General features: G+C 49.9%; 1 protein-coding gene across 7 annotated transcripts in view; it reads left to right on the top strand.

Moving 5' to 3' along the window:
• Nucleotides 1-21,450, top strand: part of TMPRSS5 (transmembrane serine protease 5) — a 102,106-nt gene that overhangs the window by 70,737 nt on the left and 9,919 nt on the right. For 4 of the 7 annotated variants that reach the window (XM_073903764.1, XM_073903767.1, XM_073903763.1 and 1 more), the window contains one exon: nt 1,459-1,502. The exons of 1 other annotated variant lie outside the window; for it this stretch is intronic. In XM_073903764.1, coding sequence (XP_073759865.1) covers nt 1,459-1,502 — 44 coding nt within the window. Of the gene's footprint in view, nt 1-1,458; nt 1,504-9,661; nt 9,896-21,450 lie in introns of those variants that run through there. 2 more of the 7 variants (XR_012381502.1, XR_012381503.1) reach the window with 2 other exon arrangements.

The following is a 21,450-nucleotide window of genomic DNA, read 5'->3' as shown; positions in this document are numbered from 1 at the left end:
TCAAATCAACACTTGCTCCCAGATCACAAAATGATAATATAATGGCTGACATTTATTGGCGCTTCCTATGTGTTAGACCCTAGAGTTACACATATTATTGAGTTGTCCTTCACTGTGTAGATGAGGACATTTGGGGCTCAGAGGGCCTGTGCAGAGAGGGCCAGGCCCTGCTTTGGACAAAGGGGCCCCTGGCTGCCGACAGAGGGGCCTCCAGAGGACTGTGGTGCTTGAAGATCCTGAGTGCCCCGTAGGAGCTGCCTCTGCAGATCTCTGTGGTTTCTCAGTGTGGCTGGTGAGCTGACCCCTGGAGGGACTAGCTCTAGGGCTCAGGGCTCCTGGGGGCAGAGAGAATGTGTGAGATTAACGACCAGCTCTCCCAGACAGACAGAGAGCCTGCTTGGAATTCAGGCCACCGCATCCTAAAAAGATATCATGGAGATAGAAAAGAGGCAGAGGAAGGCCTCTAAGACATTTGGAGAGGAGGGGGGTCTTGTGTCAGAACAGAGTCTGAGATGATAGAGATTTGATCATGGGTTTGGAAGCCCCCCCCCGCCCCCCGCCTTGAAGCTTAATGAAGGGACAGCAGAAAAAATTCTGTTTTACACTAAGGCTCAAGTGAAGTTTGTCTCTGTGCTTTTGTGCAGACTGGAAATAGTCCAAGCCCCACAATCGCAGGCCTGGATAGACCTTCTGGACTTAATAAGAGGTCATATGAATTGTTTGGGGGGTGTGATGCAGTCAAAGGGAAAGAGGCCTGGTTGGAGTGGCAGGGGAAGGGCCCCATTTATTCAACAAAAGGGTCAGATCCAGGTACCCCATCCTGCTTGGGCCTTAACTGGCTGTGTGATCTTGGACAAATAGCCTAAACCTCCCTGAGCCTCAGTTCCCTTCTGTGTGAGCTGAGGACGTCAACTGCAGAATGTGTAAGCCCCCTCCCGCCCCCGGCCCTCATACTCCCAGACTGTGTGGTCCATGGACCAGAGGAGATCAGCATGGCTGTCGAGGGCTGGGTGGGGCCACAGACAGCCTCCATGCATTTGACTTAGAGAATATTTTTCACAAGAGTACCTTCCCAGGAGAATAACCATTGGGGGGTGGTCATCAGAGACCTGAAACCTTTCGGGAAGGACCATGGTGCCACTCATTATGCTGGCCATTACAGGCCTATGTAGTGGTACAGAGTGGAAGGCAAAGTGAAATAAATAAACTTTAGAATGAGACAAGTGTGGGTTGGAATCCCATCTCTGCCCTTTACTCATGATGTATCTTTGGGCAATTTATGTAATCTTGCTGTGCTCAGATTCCTCACCAGTCAAATTGGGATAATAACACCTTCCTTCCAGAACTGATGCAAGAAATAGATTAGATCATGTATATAGAGCACTCAGCACAGTTCCTGGTAAGTTGTGAATCCTCGTTACATGGTTATTTTATATTATGATTATTGTTCATTCACAGCACGTACAGTGGACAGAGGAACCAGTACCATTCCTCCAGGACAGGTTGGTAATGCTCCTTCTCCGGGCCTGGCCGGTCTCGCTGGACAATGAAGGTTTCCAAGAAACTAGAATTTGAGGTCTGTCAAGTAGCCAGAGGGTTATTTGGCTAATTAATGGTTGAAGAAAGAGCTGGGAAGCCGAGCACAGGAGAACTTCCTGACTAATGCAAATAAATCCGCAGAGCAGTTGAAGTGTAATTATATTTTTTACTGCAATATTTATGGAGATCTTTTATTCTTCAATAGAGTTACACTGAAGCTCAAATGACTTCAAAGGAACAGGTAGAGGAATATGAAATGTTTTAATTGATTAATTAATGCAGGCAATTCTAATCATACAGTTGACATCCACGGAGCTATGGAAGATGTAGCTTGCAGAAAAAAAACACAAAAAACCACAACCCAACAATTAATGTGGTTAGGTGCTGAGGTTGTTTCTAGAGCTGGACCATTTGTAAAAAGTAAGTGAATATCAATAATCATAAATGATCTTCTTGTCTGAGTGAAAGCTAGCTCTGAAAAATGCTGAAAGCTACTGCAATTGTACATCCTGGAGGTTTTGTTTGTGTCTCTGGAAAGAGGAATTTCATTGCTAAGACACTACATAAGAATTTAATAATTGGTCTCTTCGTTGAATGGCTTACTGTTCCCTCGCATGACTCTGATGTTGGCGTGGAGAGTAATGGTGGGGAGCCCCAAACTGCAGAGAGACATAGGCCCACCAGCCTGGAGCTTGTAAGAAACTCAGACAGCATAAAAATCACCGGTGAAAGTGGAACCAGGTAGAGGTCCCTGGTTCCAGCATAGAATTTGGTTATGAATTAATAGGAAAAAAGAAAGAAAGACAACCAGCTGCGACCTACTGTCTAAAGTGTACAGAATAGGTTGTTAAAAGGCATACACCAAGTCCCAAAGCAAAAGGACAATAACATGTACCGAGGCTGTAACACGTAAATTAGGGAAAGTGGGGTAAACTGGAACCCCCTAAAGGTCTGGGGCTCACCTGTCCCACCAGCCCCTAAGTCCTCCCAGTTCTCCTGGCTCCTGGTTGTGTTTCTGCCTCAGGCTGTCCTTTTGTTATCTTTTAAACTTTCTGAGCTGACTTTGCAAATCTTTTAAGCTTTGAGAGGCGGGTAGAAGGAAGGGCGTGGACATGGGGTCGGGTGCTGTCCATCTCCTCACACAGGCCTGCCTTCCTGCACAGAGGACGCATCTGGGTGAGGCTGCGTGTCCCTGGGCTCCAGGAGCCTGCAATGCAGGAAGCCCCTTACTCCCCGGGACGGGGGCCGTGATCTGGAGTTGACCTCCAATAAACGCTGATGACCTGTCCCTCTAGAGGGGCAGAAGAAAGCCTGTGGGAGACTGCAGTCATCGGCAGCCCACCAATCTGGGATTTTTGGAGGCTGTGACCTGCAACTGGTATATTGGTGATCTAGCTTCTGGATACAAGCACAGGTTTAATTCAAACCCTACCTGAGGTTGAATCCTGCTCGTCAAATGACCTAAATTCCCTAAGGCTCAGTTTCTTCGTGTGTGAGATGGAGATAGCCCCTCCTTCCAGGATTATGGGAGGAGATAATGGGATAATCTATATGCAGGGCCTGGCTCTTAAGAAGTGCTCACCAAATGGTGCTGATCTCTACTGTCATTCATTCAATCTACCTGCATAGGACCTTGCGTAAAGATCCTAGGAGTCCAGGGTAGGCCGTGGGAAGAAGGATGGTGGGGACGTGGGCATTAAGATAATGGGGAAGGAGCAGGCTCCCTGAACTGTTAAGAGGTCCGTCCCCCCTGAAGCTGCTGTCTAAATGGTGCTAGCAGTCTTAATGGATCCAGACACAACCTTCACTGAGACAAGAGAACATTAGAGCTGGAAAGGAGTTTATCCTCATTTTACAATAGAGAAAATGAAGGCTCCGAGAGGCCCCTTAGTGAGGACACATAGCAAGTTAATGATGATTTCAGATCCAGGTTCCGGCTCAGCCCACAGCCCAGAACAGTGTGGCTCGTTAAGATGGTATGGCGGCCCTTGAATCTGACTGAGGTCTGACATCTCCAGTTGCTCACCTCACCCAAACTGGACAGGCCACCTCCCTCTGAGGCTGGCTGCCTTTGTCCCAAAGGCCTCCAGAGAAAGGATCTCCAGCAATTCTTCCCAGCACATTCCAGAACCTCAAACTCTCTGAGGCATGCAGTCTTCCTCAGCTCTGCCAGAGCCTTCATGCTGCAGCCCCTACAGGGGTACGAGGGTACCCCGGGCCCTGTGTGCAGCTTCTGGGGATGCACTTGCTTCCCCTTCCTCAGTGCCCGCAGTCGGGCTGTCCTGGCACCTCTCACTCTGAGTGAGAGGTGCTGCTGAGGCTGTGATGTGAGTTCTTGAAAGTTCACTTTTGAAACAAGGACAAAAAGTTGCCTGGAACTTGGGCTCCCAGCTTGCTGAGCTCTGCAGGTCTCTGTGGGACTGGCTGTTGCCGTCAAAAAGAATAGAGCCGTCATTCTGCAGGAGGTTTTATATGGTAATAGGCTTTTTGCCTCCCAGTAATTGGAAAGGTGCTAATCTAGTGACTCATGAGCTGCATATAAGAAAAAAAAAAAAAAAAAACCCACCCTGGAAATGAAAACTGCATCTGCCTCCTGAGCACCTCATCTCCTTATTTCAGCAGGGAGGACAAATTGGGGCTTCGCTGTTGGGAGCAGAGCCCTGTCATCCTGGCAACATTGCTGGAGTGACCATACCCCCTGCCTCCCCTCCAAGTGGTCCAGTGATACAGAAGGCAGGGAAGGATGGACATCAGCCATTTTTGGGGACACAAACCCAGTCTCAGGCCATTAGGAAGAAGAGCTGGCATGTGAATGGGTTTGCAAAGGACATTGTTATTACCAAATTAGCGTTAGATCCTCCCACGGTCAGGTGAGAGTCCAAGTGTGAGTGCACACGGGTGCATCTGTGCGTTTCAGCTTGGGTCTATGTCACATGTGGATTAATGACCACATGGGCTTATAGTGCGCGTGTGTGCATTTGTGCAGACGTGCCTTGACCCAGATGCCCATTCTCTTCTATGGGCTTGGGCTATAATTATTTTTACTTTCTCCATTCATGTTGTAGCCTCTCCATTCGTGTTGTAACCTCAGGGACCTGAGCTGAATCCCGGGATCTGACCCTCTGTGGATAGCCACCACTGAGCTGGGTCTTGCTGCCAGAGAGCAGTTGGAGTTTTAGTTGGGTCCCCTTTGGAGAAACACAACCCTCTATCTACCCCTACGGGGGCAGACAGCTGGACCTTGCCTCTGCCTAGAGGTGCTTGGGGCTGCTCAATGCTTGGACCCCTCTCCCTGGGCTCAGGGGGGATTCACCTTGCCCACACACACGCTTGCACCCCCTCTGTCCCTCTGCTGTGTTCCTTTTGCTCGGGGACAACCCTCCCCCCAATCCCAACTCCTGTCCCCTTCCCATGGGATCCTGCCACCCACAGAAGCTCCGACCTTGGTGTACCCCTGGGACCCCGGAGCCCAGATGAGCAGAGTTTTACCAGCCATAGCCCTCCCCAGCCAGTTCTGCTGCATAGCTCAGCCTGAGTCACCATCCCCCTGAGGCCCCTCCCCCCCAACTCCTTTCATTAACTTCATTGAAGTTAATAATCCAGCAGCAATTCCATTGTCTCCTCTTAATTCCAATTTCCTTTTGTCTCAAGGGGCAAATCAGCGGAGTGCACTGGTGAAGTGGCAGGCACCGGCTGGCGTATTAATTAGGGGAGCATTGGAGAGGCGAGAGGAATGTGCCTGCAGCATCAGGGTGCGGCTCCAGCCTCCCTCTCCCCTTACCTCTGCCCTTCCTCTTCCTTTTCTAAGCTCTGGCTACAGCTGGAAGATGCCCCAGGGTTGGAACCCTGCCAGTTGTCCCACCTCAACTCACTCCAAATCAGTCTCCTGGTCACATCCTTCCACAGGCCTCCCCTCCCCGCAGTCACTACCCCTGTACACACCACCACTGGCCTCCCCCCGGGGGGGGGCGGCAGCCTCCTAACTGGCCTCCCTGCCTCCAGATTGCCCTCGTCAAATCCTTGCTCCATCCTACAACCAGATGCATTACACGCTGCTCTTTCCAGATACCCTTCCTGCAGTGCGTGGCCACCACACAGCCATCCCGTGTCCCCTGCACCTCCTCCTTGACACGGGCTGAACTTCTGCTCCCCCTCCAGTTTCTTGGGCATCTTTTCCTCCAGGGAGACTTCTCCGGCCTGCAGGACTGGGCTGGAAGAGCCTTTTGAGGATTCCCAAGCAGCGCGGGCTGGTCCCTAACATCCCATTGGCTATGCTGGATTCCAACTGCCCATGGCTGGTCTGGCTTTCCCGGGCTACCAGCCTGCATTCCAGGAGAATGAAGTCTTTGGGAAAGGGAGGGGGGTGTGGGGGGAAAGGGAATGGGGTGCCAATGATTCCTGCCCTCTAGCTGTGAGTTTTGAGTTGGGATATAAGCACAAGAGTCAGATGGGTGCTTTATTATTATTAGGCTTTTCATGATCGCTAATAAAGCTGGATTGCGGAGAGTGACTTGGCCGAAAGACAAAACGAGCCCTCTACGCCTTCCTTCCCCCAGTGGCAGCGGCAGAATGGGACAACTGCTGGCCTCAGGGGCAGGGCTGTGGCCGTAGAGACCTCACTCAGTAGAGGAAGGAAGCGTGTGCCTGAACTGCAGCAGGCAGCTCCGTAAGGGAGGACACGTGGTCACGTGCGCTTGGCCCTTTGCCTAATCTCAGCAGATAGTCACAGCTTCTTCTGAAAACAAGTGTGAAGGAAGCAGCTGCTTCTGCCCAGAGTTAAAAGAGAAACTGAGGCATATTAAAAATTTAAGCGTTGATATGAACAAAAATTGATTGGAATTGGGTGGCACCAAATGGGAAGTGGTTAGGAGCGCTCCACTGACCTGAGCTGGGGCACGACTTTTATAGAGAAGATGCAGAAGCCAAGCAAGGACACTGACCGGTTAGAGCGTAAGCGGTTGCATTATTTGGGAAGGCCCAGCTAGCTGTTTAAGATTGGTGGTCCTTACTTTCCATCCCTGGCCCTTGAGGCATCCTAGGCTTAGGCTTGGGTTTGCTCGTATGGGCCACTAAGGCATTCAAGCCACCTCCCTCGAATGGCTTCCTTGCTTAAGTAATTGAACACCAGCACCAGCATATGTGTGCGTAAGATTTTCCTTTATAGGCTGGCAGAAGTGTGGGGAGAGGTGAGGGATGTTTCTCCGTAACCGAACCATCTCTGGTTTGCTATCAAGCCCCAGCACCCAGTCCACACTGAATATGATCAATAACAGTTTGTTGAGTGGAGGAAAGGTCATCCATTGATTGGTTTCATCAGATCTTAGAGGTTGAAAGGATCTTGACTATGAGGAAACTGAGTCCCAAGAGCCCCTTGGAACTCACCCAAGGTCAAGGTTCAGCCTTCTTGCTGTGTGACCATGTGTCCTGCCCCCCACCCCCAAGCTTTGGCTGAGGGCAAGGTCACTAGGCAGGTTGGCCATGGGAAGGCTGTATGCGGAGGGAACTGGGACAATGAAGAATGGACAGCCTCGTGCCAACTTGTGAGCCTCCCAAGTACACAGAGGATGGTTCTGGAGATGACTTTTGCTGGTCTCCTCTCTCAAAACCCAGAGTTAGCCCCCTCAGTGCTCCAAAATCCTAATAACGTTTTCCTGAAAGTTTGAAGCCTCTCTCTCCATTTGATCTCCTCTTCCTCTCTAAGTTCTCCAATGGTCCATTTCTGTCCACATTCCAGCTCTGCCCTGACTCTCTTCTCTCCTAAGGGATTGTGGTCCAAGACCAATTCTTCCCTTGGGACCAGGAAACTAGAAGCTAACATATCTACCTCTGAGATTCTGGAATTCAGGGAGAAAAGGGATGCTCTTGCCTTCCCGATATCAAAGTCCAGGAGCCCTGATGACAGGCCTGTCCCATCCCTTCCTGGCTTGGCCTGCCCTGCCCCTGCCCCACATGCCCACTCAGACCGAACACCCTCTTGAATTTCCTTGGCTAAAATGTCATTGGCACCAAATCCTTTGCTGAGATTGATGAGAAGCAGCACACAAAAATTGCCGCCCATCTGGCAGTGCTCTGTAGTTAATATGCTTTCAAATGCATTTTCCCCCAGTGATTTTAACAACTTCTAGGTAGAAAGAGAAAGTTCTATTTGCCCTTTTACAGATGAGTAAACTGAGTCTCCTTGAGTCTGTAGCCTTAGAAGCCATGAAGAAGCTTATATCCAGAGCTGAATGCTTCAAGGAAAGGTTCGGTCTAATTCAACTATTTTAAACTCTTCAGTTTATATTTTAGTTCCCTGCCTTATATTTTTTAGGGTACCAGCTAATTTATATAGCTGCTCTAGAAGGGCCCTTTTTAGAAGACCCCACGTGAGGTGGTTAAGAAAAAATAACCACACAAAAACCTGCACATGGACATTTTTTTTAAAGATTTTATTTATTTATTTATTTGAGAGAGTGAGAATGAGAGAGAGAGAGAGAGAGCACATGAGAGGGGGGAGGGTCGGAGGGAGAAGCAGGCTCCCCGCCGAGCAGGGAGCCCGATGCGGGACTCGATCCCGGGACTCCGGGATCATGACCTGAGCTGAAGGCAGTCGCTTAACCAACTGAGCCACCCAGGCGCCCATGGACCTTTTTTTTTTTTTAAGATTTTATTTATTTATTTGACAGAGAGAGAGATAATGAGAGCAGGAACACAAGCAGGGGCAGAGGGAGAGGGAGAAGCAGGCTTCCCGCCAAGCAGGGAGCCCAATGCAGGGCTCGATCCCAGGACCCTGGGATCATGACCTGAGCCGAAGGCAGACGCTTAACCAAGTGAGCCACCCAGGCGCCCCCACATGTACATTTATAGCAGCTTTATTCACAATTGCCCAAACTTGGAAGCAACCGTGATGATCTTCACTAGGTCAGTGGATAAATAAACTGTGGTCCATCCAGACAATGAAATATTTATTATTCCGTGCTACAAAGAAATGAGCTACCCAGCCATTGAAAAGATAGGAAGGAACTCTAATTGCATATTACTAAATGAAAAAAGGCAAAATCTGAAAAGGCCACATACTGTGTGATTGCAACTCTATGACATCTGGAAAAGGCCTACCTCTGGAGGTAGTAAAAAGATCAGTGGTTGCCAAGGGGATAGGGGCAGGGCTGGGATGAATAGGTGGAACACAGAGGAAAAATACTCTGTATGAGGCTATAATGGTGGATACGTGTCATTACACACTTGTCCAAACCCATAGAATGTGCAACACCAAGAGTGAGCCCTAAGGTAAACTGTGGACGTTGGGTGATTGTGTTGAGTGAGTGCAGGTTCATCCTTGGTCACGGATGCGCCGTTCCGGTGGGGGCTGTTGAGAACGGGGGGACAGTGCACGTGAGAGGCAGAGTGTATATGGGAAGTCTCTGTAGCTTCCCCTCGATGATGGTGTCTCTGTCCCCTCCCCTTGACTCTGTGTGGGATTGTGACCGCTTTGGCCCACAGAATACAGAGGAAGAGCTGCTCTGAGACTTCTGAGAGTCACCAGAGGGCACGCAGCTTCTGCCCGGTTCTCTCAGAACATTCAGTCTCTGGATACTCCCCCTGGAGTTGCTCCCTCCTGGATCCCAGCTACCATGCTGGAGGCAACCTATGCCAGATGAGGCAGCCCCTGCCGGCACCTGGCTAGTAGCCCTAGCTGGGCGCAGCCTTCCGGTCACCCCAGCCCAGGTACTGGACATGAGAGTGAAGAAGCCTCCAGTGATTTATCCCAGCCCTAGGGTTGTTTGTGCCAACCCCAGCTGGTTGAGTTTCTCAGATGGGGCCCCAGACGTCATAGAGCATAGAGAAGCCATTCAAGCTGTTCCCTGTTCGAGTTCCTTGCTCATAGAATCTGTGAGACCAAAAGTTTACAGGAACTCACTTCCTCAGACCCCCAAGATTAAGTTTCTTGTCACTCATAGGCAGGCAAGATGTGGGTTGCTGGGGAACAGACACAGATTTGTCCATGGCATCGATTACCAGGCCGGGAAGTGATGATGGCCGGGCCACTTTACCTTTCCTTCCTACCAATCACTTGGCTAAAAGGGGAAGCAAATGGTGCCATTAATCACCTGTTACTCTCCTTCCACCCTCCTTCCATCCGCAGGGGGCTGCTCACCGGTTTCAGAGCTTAGACATGAGCCACGTGGGGAGGGCCTGCACCCTGAGGCCTAATCAATATCTGCCTCCGAGCCAGCTCTTAGGGGCTGTTAGTGCGTCACTTACAAAATGACTATGGACCACAGGAGCAGATAATAGCAAGTGACAAATGCCTACTTTGACACGCCGATCTCTCTGGGGCCCTGGCAGGGGCTCCGACTGGGCCTCCTGTGTGGACGTGGTATGTCTGGGTGCGGGGAGGGGCTGGTGCACAACAGTCTGGGACTGGTTGGTGGGGGGGGCGCCCAAAAGTGTGTGAGAGAGAGAGAGAGAGAGAATGAGTTTGGAATGAGTTTGGGGAGGGCTCTGGCCTGTGGAGCCATCCCATCTCTAAGTCCTGCGTGGGCATCAGACAAGTATATGAAATATGAGCAAGATCAGGGCTGCTTTGGGCCGCTGTTTCTTTTTCAAAATTTGTTGTGTTGTTTTTTTTCCATGGGGCCTGGGGTTGATGGAGATTCTCTCTTCCAGTTCCTGTCTTTAACCGTCTCCTCCAGGAGCTGAGTAAGACGAAAATGAACATTCAGTGCTGACCATGCTCACCAGGGAATGAGAAGGAGGAAAAATACTAACCTAACTGGGGCAAGACGAGAGTCCGGGGCACCAATTAGGTCATAGCTTTGTAATACATTTTAAAAATAATTTTCCCCATACAAATGGTAGCATATTACCCTGCTGTTCTGCCCCATGCTACCCCCGCCACCCCATTTCAACAGTGTATCTTGTGGACTGTTCTTCAGCACTTAAGAAATGTTCTTTATTTTCTAACGATTGGATATAAAATTTCATTTTATGGATGCACTATAATTTATTGCATCAGCTTCCTATTGGTGGATATTCAGACAAGTGTTTCTCAAACTTGAAAGAACATATGAATCATCTGGTGATCTTGTGCAGACCCTGGCTCGGCAGTTCTGGGCTGGGACCTGAGACTCTGCATTTTTGACACGCTCCTGGGGAATGCTGCTGCTTCTGGTCCATTGACCACCCTTTGAGTCAGACAGGATTCAGATGATTCTCCCTATGTTGTCATTACCCATAAGGCTACAGTGGCTGTTCTTGTAGGGGCCTCTCGCGATGCGCAATTCTATCTATAGGGTAAATTTGTAGGAATAGAATTTCTGGGCCAAAGAGATGTCTGTGTCCTGGTGATTTGATGCATTTTGCAAATTGCCCTTCATAGAACATCCTCTCCATCAGCACTGTATCCGAGGACTTGTTGCCCCCACACCCTTGCAGATAGGGAGTATTATTACACAGATGAGTTTCCATTTCTCCTTCAAAGTTTTGGTTTTTATTTTATGAATTTTGACGTTATATTATCGGTGCACCGATATTCAGCACTGTTAGACCTTCATGGGGAATTGTACCCTTTCTGTAAGAGAACTTGTTTGGTTTTGATACCTTCGCCCTGCTTTCCACTTCAAATATACATTTGCCCCGTGTGACTTGGCACTTGCCTTTCTTCATATTCCTGCATATTTTTATTTAGGATTTTTCAAACTTAATTTACCAATTAGTTCACTTGCATATGCATGTTTAAACTCATACTTTATATAAAATCTTAATTTAGAAATGCAGTTTCCTCCACCCTCATTATTTTATGAAATCATTTTGCTCAAACCCTTTGCATGCGTTTTCAAGATTATGGTTTTCTTCTCCATCATTAGAGATAATGTTCTGAGTCATTTATCCCAATTTTCCAGAGCACATCATCTTTATCTCCTTCTGAAAGCTGAGATACCACAATTTTGGTATCCATGTGTCCTAATGTCACTGCAAAAGCTATCCCAAGCTACAAATACTTGAACATTCTTGAACATTCTTTTTTTTAAGATTTATTTATTTATTTGAGAGAGAGAGAGCATGAGCAGGAGGAGGGGCAGAGGGAGAGGGAGAATCTCAAGCAGACTCCCCACTGAGTGCAGAGCCGGATGTGGGGCTTGACCCCCACGACCCCAAGTCATGACCTAAGCCGAAATCAAGAGCTGGATGCTCAACCGACTGAGCCACCCAGGCATCCCCATTCTTGAACATTCATTCAGTTGTTTTAACCATTTGTAGTTGCCTATTTATGAGATGCTCAGTGGAGCTACTTACTGTGTTGCTTTTTCCCTTTCATTTAGGTTTTTTATGGGAACACATGGGAATATGTAGAAATATATAGACATAAATGGCAAACATTCTGTGGGGCTTATATTTTAAAATACATATTTACAAAATTCCCTAGTCCTTTCTATCACAGCTTCTGTACTCAGACCAGGCAATCACTTTGAATCCTTTTAGCTTTTCTGGCATTGTCTCTATATTCCTTTTTTTTCTTTTTCTTTCCTTCTTCTTCTTCTTCTTTTTTTTTTTTTTTAAGTAGGCTCCACACCCAGCATGGAGCCGCATGTGGGGCTTGAACTCAAGACCCTGAGATCAAGACCTGAGCTGAGATCAAGAGTCAGACACTTAACTGACTGAGCTACCCAGGTGCCTCTGTATGTTTCTAAATAACGCAGTCAGTTTTAGCTACAATCTATTGACTTCCCACCATGGAAGATGTGGATTTATTTCCTTCACTCTATTCTTCCCCACTTCCCCTCTCAATTCTGCTAATACAGTTATATTACAATTTTGGAAACTAACTAAATCTGTAATGTTTATGTTATTGTGACTGTATCAATATTAGTTAGAGTTGAGCCATGCATTGAATCATAGCTACATTTCCTTTCTTGTACAGCTTTCTGGTTTTTTTCTACGGTTACTACTGACTTCCTTGCTCTTTTGCATAGTTTTCTCTGTATTTATCAATAATTTACCCCCAACTCTCTGATGGGAGTATAATTCTTGTCCCAGTGTGTTAAAAACTCCACTAATATCTTCCTGGAGGGTCCTGGCCCCGTGTTCTGATCCAGAACGGTCACCCCCTTAGCCTGCTGCCCAGACTGTCATTTTGGGGGCTCCCTCTGCCACCCGCTGGGGACCCCTTTCATTTTTCTCCCGTGTCGGATCCCCTGTCTTCTGGCTTCGTTCTTGTTTATTCTCATTTTGGTACAGCCATTTTCCAATAGTGTTCTGAGAAAAGGTACATGGACGATCAAACTCTGGAAGATTTTCATCTCTGAAAATGTCCTTATTCTACCTCCAGAGTTGATTGATAGTTTGGCTAGATAGAGAATCCTGCCTTTGAGGTAATTTTCCCTTAGAGTTTGAAGGACCATTGTGTTCTAGCTTCCAGTATTGCTGAGAATTTGTTCTGATCCTGGATCCTTTGGATGTGACCCCAACTTCCTCATCTCCCATCCTGCCAATCTGGATGCCTCTAGATCACATGTTCACACCTAGTATCCTGACTATAGTAATGTGCTTGGAGATCCATCCAAGCACGATTGTCTTGCATCGTGCTGGGTTCTTTATTTTTATTGTTTTATTTTTATAATTTTGGTATAGTTAACACACAGTGATATTAGTTTCAGGTGTAGAATATACTGATTCAACATTTCTGTACCTCACTCGCTGTTCGTCACAGCAAGTTATGCTGGGTTCTTGATGATTGGACCTTACTATGTGGAAACATCTTCTTCAGCTCTAGGGAGTTAACTTGCACGATAGTATATTTTGGACAGCTTCCTCCCTTTTGTTCTCTCTTTCCAAAACTCATATTATCGGATACTTGATCTCCAGGACAAACCCTCTAATAATTCTCTCTTTCCTCACTCTTTGTATCTTGTTATTCTTCTATCTAAAAAGTGTTTTTATCTTTACCTTCTAATCCTTCTCTCAGTTTTTAAATTCATGCTATTACATATATATTTTTGTCTCCCAAATCTCCTCCCCACCACACTTAAAAAAATTTCTTTTTTCTGCATCCTGTTCTAATTTCCATGGATGCCACAGCTTCCTTTCACCTCTGTGAGGATATTAACTACAATACTGGGGAATGTTCTCTGCTACCTCGATTCACTTTCTTTGAAGCTGTTTTTCTGTTAGTTTGATGCTGTGCTTCATATTGGTCTTCAGTTAGTTGCTAAGAGTGAGGTATTATAATGTGGACCGGAAGTTCTGGCCCGATGGTGGGTTTCCGTGGGAGGTCACTGGGCAGGGAGCAGGCTGCTTTGTGAGGACTCCCCCCCCTCTCTGCCATGACAGTATTGTTTCTCTTGACCAGTCAGTTTGTGCAAAGAGGAGTGTGTCTGTCTCCGGCCCCGGGTGGTGGGATAGGGGTGGGGAAATGTACCTCCCTGCCCACCTGTGGGAGCTAGGTGGGGAAGGAGGGCCAGGGAAGGGGGGGGTCTCACCACTTAACATACAGACCATCCTGTTTACCTTCAGGGTCTGGGTCTCCCTCTCCAGAACCTAACCCTGCTTTCTGCCTGGCGATAGTGGGGTCGGGGGCCTGACTGCTGCTTATACAGACTTTGGGCCGATGCCATGGTTTTCGGCCACAGCCACCCCCTGCCTGGGAACTCCTTGGTGCCTCCCCTTCCTGAGCCTTTCTGGGATCCTGTGCATGAAAGCAGCTCTGTGTCTGCCTTCTCCACTCCGCGGCCCTCCGTGCTGGAAGTCAGGCCCCGCGGTTTGTCGTCAGCTAAGTTTCTCTGTGCTCCTTCCACCATTTCCCCCCTAACTGCCAAAATTCTGTTTGTTATCTCTTGCCTGCTTTCATCTCCTTTCTGTTCTCTTTACTGTGGTTTTATGCCTTTTTTCATCTGTTCACTGTCACCTTTTACTCACATTAGGGGAGAAACAGAGGTAAGTCTCTTCAGAACTCCATGTTGAGCTTTCATTTCCATCCCTTCTGAATCCTTCTGTTTTAAGTGTTTCAGAGGGATCTTTTCCAATAGCAAGCCTGGCTGTGCCTGGCTTAGAATAAGGGCTTAGAATCAGGGCTCCCGGAGTTTGCTTAGGACGCAAGCCCAACGTCTTCAACATGGCTTGAAGGCCTGCAGGATCTGCCTCTGGCCTCCCCTCCCCTCTTCACATACTCTTTTCCAGCTGTGCTGGATTTTGAACATGCTGTTCCCTCTGCCTCAACGCTCTTCCCTCACCTGCCCTTCACCTGGTTGATTTCTGTCACCCCCTCAGTGTTCACCTCTAATCTCTTCTTCAAGGGAGCCTTGCCTGCCTCCAGACGAGGTCAGGTCCCCAGTTGCATGCTTCCATAGCCCTCTGTACGTACATTTAAATACCTAAGGAGCCGCCCAATGTCTGTGTCCTTCATGAGATGTAAGCTCTTAGCTTTAGTAGTGAGTTCAGCTTAGAGGTAGAGGGTCGAGCTGGGTTCTGTGAGGCTAGGGACCACATCTGTCTTTGTTAGTTTTGTGTCCCTGTGGCCCAGCACAGTGCTTGCATGGAAAGGCTACTCAGAGCCTAGCTTTAGATGGATGGATAGGTGGGTGGGTGGATGGTTGGATGGATGAATGAATGAATCACTTTGCACCTGGCTCTTAGAGATCACCTGGCTCAGTATCTACTTGCTATAGCTGAAGACACCAAGACTTACAGACATGAGGCGAAGTGCTTCCAAACACATATGCACACACATTTTTCATATGTAATGCTGATAACAATCCTCTGAGGTGGTTTCTGCCAGTCTCCCTTTTTGGAGGAAGGAATTGGGGTTCTGAGAGCTAAAGTCACTCGCTTAACATCACACAGCTAAGTGACAGAGCCAGAATTAGCACTCAGGTCTATCTGACTTCAAAGCCCATCAATTTCTCCACTTTATGATGCCCTGAACAATAACATTCAGATCACATTTGGATGGGAGCTGCCAAGAATCAGGGACGTGTGGGCGTGAGTCAGCTTTTGCTATTATAATAACCCTTAAACCTAATGGCTTACAACGACGAGCATTTTGTTCTCACCTGTGGGTCTGCAGGTCCGCTGTGGGTCTGCTGGCCCTGGCTGTGCTTGGCTCTGGGCTCTGACCCTTATTCAGGTCTGCCCCATGTATTTTCTCATCCCAGGACGAGGCTGAAGGAGTCTCCAAACTGCGGCACATTTTGTTTTCATGGTAGAGAGCAGAAGCTCAAGAAGGCTGCCATACATGAACAGCCCTTCTAGAAGCTTTGGACCTGTATGCCACATCCATTCAGATGCCATTGACCACAGCAAGTCACGTGGCCAAGCCCGCCATCCAAGGTGTGGAAGGTGTCTGCTCCCATGGGGGTGGGGCTTTAGAGAATGAACACCTGCTGGACGAGCATACAGTCTTGCATAATGAGAGACATGGTAAGCTCCACGGGCAATGACAATGTCAGAACCCATTTCTTAGGGCTCTGCCAGCTTGTGATTTCTCCTGAGAAGATCCTTCACTTCAGGCCATGTAGTAAACACCTCCTGTGTCTACAGTCACCCTTGTTGCTACAGGCGTCCAAACCTCACTGGTGAGAAGGTACTGAATGTTAGAGCGAACATCTGTTTTGACTGGTTTAGTGCCCATGCAGTTGTTAAGTATTTCAAGCACCGTCCCTGAACATATATATATAAATGCAAGCCATATATTTAAGCCCTCCTCTGACCTGGCACCTCATCCCCTTCTCTAGGACTGTTCAGTAACCAGGATATGCCATATCCACCGAGGACCCCAAAGGGGGAAGGCGTTGAAATAAAAGCATAAAGCCCAGTTAAACACAAAGAACTTTCAGTCTGCTCAGGTCCTTTATTTATTAATTTAACGAACATGTGTAAGATGCCTTGAGATGCTGGGCACCCTGCAGGTACCTGGCGGGGAGGGGTGGGAGACATCACATTGCATGCAGCTGATGGCAGGGTTTGAAAGATGCCTGCTGCCTGGCTGATGAAATGTCACAGCTGGATGGGTCCTTAGGGGGCTGGCAGACCAACCCTGTTAGAGCAAGTGTCATTTCACCCAGTTAGTGGAGTGGCAGGGACTAGGTTCCTGGTTAAGTGTTCTTTCTTGTCTGCAGAGAACACAGAACATCCATTTTGAGAGGACCCCTGGGTGGTGATTATTGGTGGCTGCTCTGGAAGGTGGCCTGATGGGTCCCTGGTCACGCATGAGTGAGCTGGGTCTCCAGGGGCCTCCGAGGTGGGCTGGACTCCAAGCCCTTGTGCAGAGGCTGCTGGACCCCTTCCCAGCCCCGTTGATGACCGGAGCCTGGGGCCCCGGGGGTGGGGCGGGGAGGCCAGCAGCCTGCGCGGCTGATTTAATCACACCAAGGTGTGTGTGGGAGCCCGTGTTCCTTCTCTCTGCTTAATCCAAACCATATTAAAAACAAGCCTCTCTCGGGGCCTCTGTTAATAATAAGCGGTTTATGCGGCGGCTTCCAGTGGGGGGATTTGTTCGCCTTTCATTCATTCCTCCTCATCCTTACCCCTCCTCCCCTCCTCCTGTGCCTCTGGATGGTAGGAGGAAAAAATAGAGAAGTGGTTAGCATGCGTTAAAATGGATGATTAAAATAAGGATTTCGGTTTTTAAGAGCTCACTCCTTGAGCTTCTCTCTGACCCTCAACCTGGCGGCTCAGCCCCCAGCGGGCCTGCCCGGCTTCTCTGGCGGGAGGAGGGGTTTGCAGGCCTGGGCAGAGGTGCTTGGTGTGAGGCTCAGGCTGCCTGGGCTGGGAGAATCCGGTGTGCCAGGGTTGCCGGAGGGCACATTCCCCCAACCGCACGGCCAAGCGTTGGAGGCTTGGGCCAAAGAGAGCCGAGGAGAAGGAGTCCCAGCTCCGCCAAGTTCTGCTGTTTGACCTCAGGCAAGTCACATCACCTCTGGGCCCCCCGTTTTCTTAGCTGCTCTGCAGGAATGTGGATCTGTCCTCACAGGGCAGTGATGATGATTAGCAGCACTAAGGGCTGGGAAAAGCACTTTGGGAAAGCTGCTAAGGAGGGACCCGGCGCTGGGGTTGGGGATTATTATTATCATCATCACAAGCCCTGCGCCTCGAGACGTAGGTGGGGCAGGGGGTGGGGAGGGGACCCCCTCCTCCTCCTTCCCATGTGGTGGCAGGGGTAATGGGGGCTCCTGGGACGGACTGGAGGAGAGCAGGCCCCCAGCGCCCCGGGCCCTGCTGGAGTGGTGAGGGCCTTCACATGGGTCTGGAGCCCTGAGCGCCCTATCTGCTGGCCTCTCCAGCCAGAGCATGTTAGCAAAACCTCCACAGGGCCGGGACTCTCTCCGTGGGGGGCTGGGGGGGCTTGATGAGGGACAGGAATGCAAAAGGGGAGTACAAAGAGCTGTGTGTGGGCTGGGCCCCTGGGCCATCCGCCTGCAAATCCCCTTCTTCACAGGGAATTTAAGACAAGCGCCCTCCCATCCCCACCCCAACAAAGGGTCCTTCCCCTCTGGCCCCTTCTTTGCTCTGCTCTGGACATGAGGAAGAAGCCTGGGCTGCCTGGTGGCTTTCACCAGCTCCTCAGGTCCCTGTGGCCCCTCAGCACGGCCGGGTTTGGGTTCTGGGTGAGGAGGAGGACCCGCGAGGCCAGGCCGCCCCGAGCGGCCCCCCGCAGCCCCAGCCCTCGCCCTGGCCCCGGGCTCCCGGTTGAGCTTGCCGCCCAGGCCCGGCGCTGTGGAGCCCGGCTTTGGGCGGAGAAGGAGTACGACTCCAGAATAGAAGTAGATTCACGTGGGTTAGACTCCAGCCCTGACGTTTAATTAGCGTCTTTTTCAGCTCCCACACTTGAAGAGTACCTGTTATTTCTTTTCTTTTACTCACAATACACTGTGAGCCAGGAGTGCTTGCCTGAGCTGCCGAACCTCTCCTTAGAAGTCAATCACTTCGGAGGCCTGACAAACACTCCTGCGAGCCTGCCCTGCGGGGACCGCTGTGCTCGGCAGGTGAGGGGCTGCCCCAGAGGCGGCCGGGAGTCCATGGGGAGAGCAGGTGCCTCCCCCCAAACACGCCCAGCTTCCAGTCTGCCCACTCTCCCCATCCCTGGACGTGGCACCTCTCAAAGCGGTATGGAAGTCTAAAGAACTCCCAACCACTTGCCTCTGGAAGCAGCAAGGAGGGAGCCCGGCAGAGTCTTTGGTGTCACAGCCGGGGGCATCTGTGGCCACCTGGCCCACGTGGGGGGCGGCGGGGCGCGGACCAGGGCCGGCGGGCGGGATGGCCCCACAGCCACAGCCTCGCACCTCAAGTAGCAAAAAAGTAAAAGGGTATAAAGTGGGGGCCTGGACTAGTCTTGGAAGTTGGGGACCCACTTCTAGGCAGAGATTGTGATCGGTGGGACAAGGCAGGGTGAGTCACGTGTGGAAGTTTCCAGACAGAGAAAAATGTCTGTGCTGGTCCCCTAAGGCAAGAGGGAGCTGGGAACCTCTGAGGAATGGAACAAAGTATCTATCACATCCATTCCTTTTTCTGTGTCTTGCTGCCACTGTCCTGTCAAGCCTCTTGGCTCCTTCCCTTCCAGTCCACCTTATTGGATGCCACCAGGTTAATCTCCAGAAAACATGGCTTGGATCGTAGCACCCACTTATCCAGAAGCGGCTGGGGTCTCCTGTGGCCTTGAGCACTATGGCCCCTACTGTCCCCTTATTTTCCTCTTGTGGTCTCAATTTAGCCACATGGGGCCACTCACCCTCCTGCGGACATACCCAGGCTTTCCTGCCCCTGGCATCCATGCTCCTGCCTGAAATTGCCCCTTTGCATACCCATTAAGGCCTGTAAACATCCTACCGATACTTCAGGATCCTCCCCAGATGCTGCTTCTCCACGAAACCTCTTGACATGAGCACCCCAACTCTCCCAGCGTTTGTACCCGCCTGGGGCACGGGCCAGTTAGCAGTTGTAACCGATGTGCTGGAAGCCAACAATGGCTTGGGCTGGAGGCTGGGGGAATCGAGCTGAAGGTCAAGGACGGGCCCCTCCCAGGGAGGTGCAAGAAGGCTAGTGTACTAATTTAGCCCTCACCTCTCGCTGTGCATGTCCTGAAGACCTTCCCTCCACCCCATCCTCACCTGCCTCCCTGGCCCCTTGAGTGAGGTCCGGGCTTGCTCCTGCCTCACTGAGCTTAGTGTCTGGAGGGTCTTAGTGTCCAGCTGCATTTACCTCTTTATCCCTGGAACTGCCTGAAAGGTGGGGTCATGTGTGCAATGTGAACTTGGGGTTCAGAGACCTGGGTTTGAACCCAGCCCTTCCATCTGTTAATGTCTTATTCTTAGGCATATTATTTAATCTTTCTGACCTTCTACTTCCATAGAGACACTAAGACCATCCCTTTTTAGGGATGCTGTGAAGGCCAAAGGAGATCGTGTCATGGGCTAGAAGCATGGTAATTACTTATTTTAGGAGCTGCCAAGATAGTGGTGACTTTCCTGTCTGGAATAAACCTTAATTTGATTCTTTTAATCACACTGGGGTAGAAGTTTGGGGTTCTGAGACAGAGGCCCTGGCATTTAAAGTCTTCTTCCCTCCCTCCTCAAACAGAGTTGAGCAGTGTTTAGGCATTACTCACGCCGCGACTCCCCTGGTGAAGGTGGACTCATATCACGTTTGACCCATTCCTGGGCCCTGAGCTGATGTAGCTCACCTGTTGAAGGGGCAGACCCAAAGGGCCATGTCCACCCACAGCCAAACCCCTCGGACCCGCCTTAGAGAGGAGAGATCCTCTATCCCTTTAGTTATGCACCTGGAATGGAGCTGTGGGCACTGGGTCACATCCCTCGCCAAGGTGTGTGAAATTTCTGAGGAAAGTCTCTTTTTGTTCGGGAACTGGGCTTGCTATCTGACATCGGGAGTCAGGCCTCTCTGCAAATTCTGACCCTATGACCTATCAAATGTGACACCCTAGGCCAGCTGCTTAATTTCTGACTCTCAGTGTTCTTGTCGATACATAGGGATAGAGTTATTAAATACAAAAATGTATCTAAAACACTTTGGGGGCATTCCCTGCCCAGTGAAATACCTGTTTATTCACCCAGCATAGACGTTCTGATTGCCTACTGCATCGCAGGGATGGTTCTGGGCGCGCAGAAACGTGGACCATAATTTCTGCCCCGCAGAGCTTACGTTCCAGTACCGGTGAAAGACAGGCTACGGCAAAAGCGGGGCAGGGGCCAGCGGACGTTTAGCAGGACTACCCTAGGTGTTCTGCTGAGAATATTCTCTACGGGAATATGGGGGGAAACGGTGATGCCAGTTGGAAGCATCCGCAATAATCCAAGCGAGAGATGTTGGGGCTTGGCCCGCTTGCCCGTAGTGGAGTTGCTGGAGAGGGGGTTGGGCTCTGGATAGGGTTGGAGGCCAGGCTGTATAGGGCTTCCTGGCAGGGTGGGGAGAGGGAGGGTGAGGGAAGTTAAGGGTGGTACCAAAGTTTTTGGCTTGAGCAATTGGAAGAATGAGAGGTGGGAGGCTGTGGGCCTGGCGTAGGTTTGTGGGGTGGGATCAGAAGCACTGTTTTGGACACGTTACCTTGGGAGACCGACTAGACGCCCAAGGGGAGGTGTTGGAAGGCAGCTGGCTATGAGTCTGGGGCTCAGAAGACTGAGCTGGGCTGGAGACATCAGTTCGGGAGGCACAGCACTGGGATGGGATTTAAAGTTGGGGGAATGGGAGAGATGCCCAAGGGATTCAGCGTGGAATGAGTTGATATGGGCACCAAGGACAGAGTGGTGGGTTCTCCAGCCAGAGCTCAGGTAAATGTAAATACTCACGTGACAGATACTGTAATGTTTGTTTCTCTCCCTCTTTATTCTTCTGAATGAGTAGTAAGAGCCTCTTTCTTTTCAAATCATCCATCAATCTATCACCTGTCATCTGTCATCAATCTATTATCAATCATTGATCTAT

This window comes from Callorhinus ursinus, unplaced genomic scaffold (assembly GCF_003265705.2).
Source record: "Callorhinus ursinus isolate GAN/ISIS: 27379988/994484 unplaced genomic scaffold, GSC_fseal_2.0 scaffold19, whole genome shotgun sequence".
In the NCBI taxonomy this organism is placed as follows: domain Eukaryota; kingdom Metazoa; phylum Chordata; class Mammalia; order Carnivora; family Otariidae; genus Callorhinus; species Callorhinus ursinus.
This window is presented reverse-complemented; position numbering and strand designations above follow the sequence as displayed.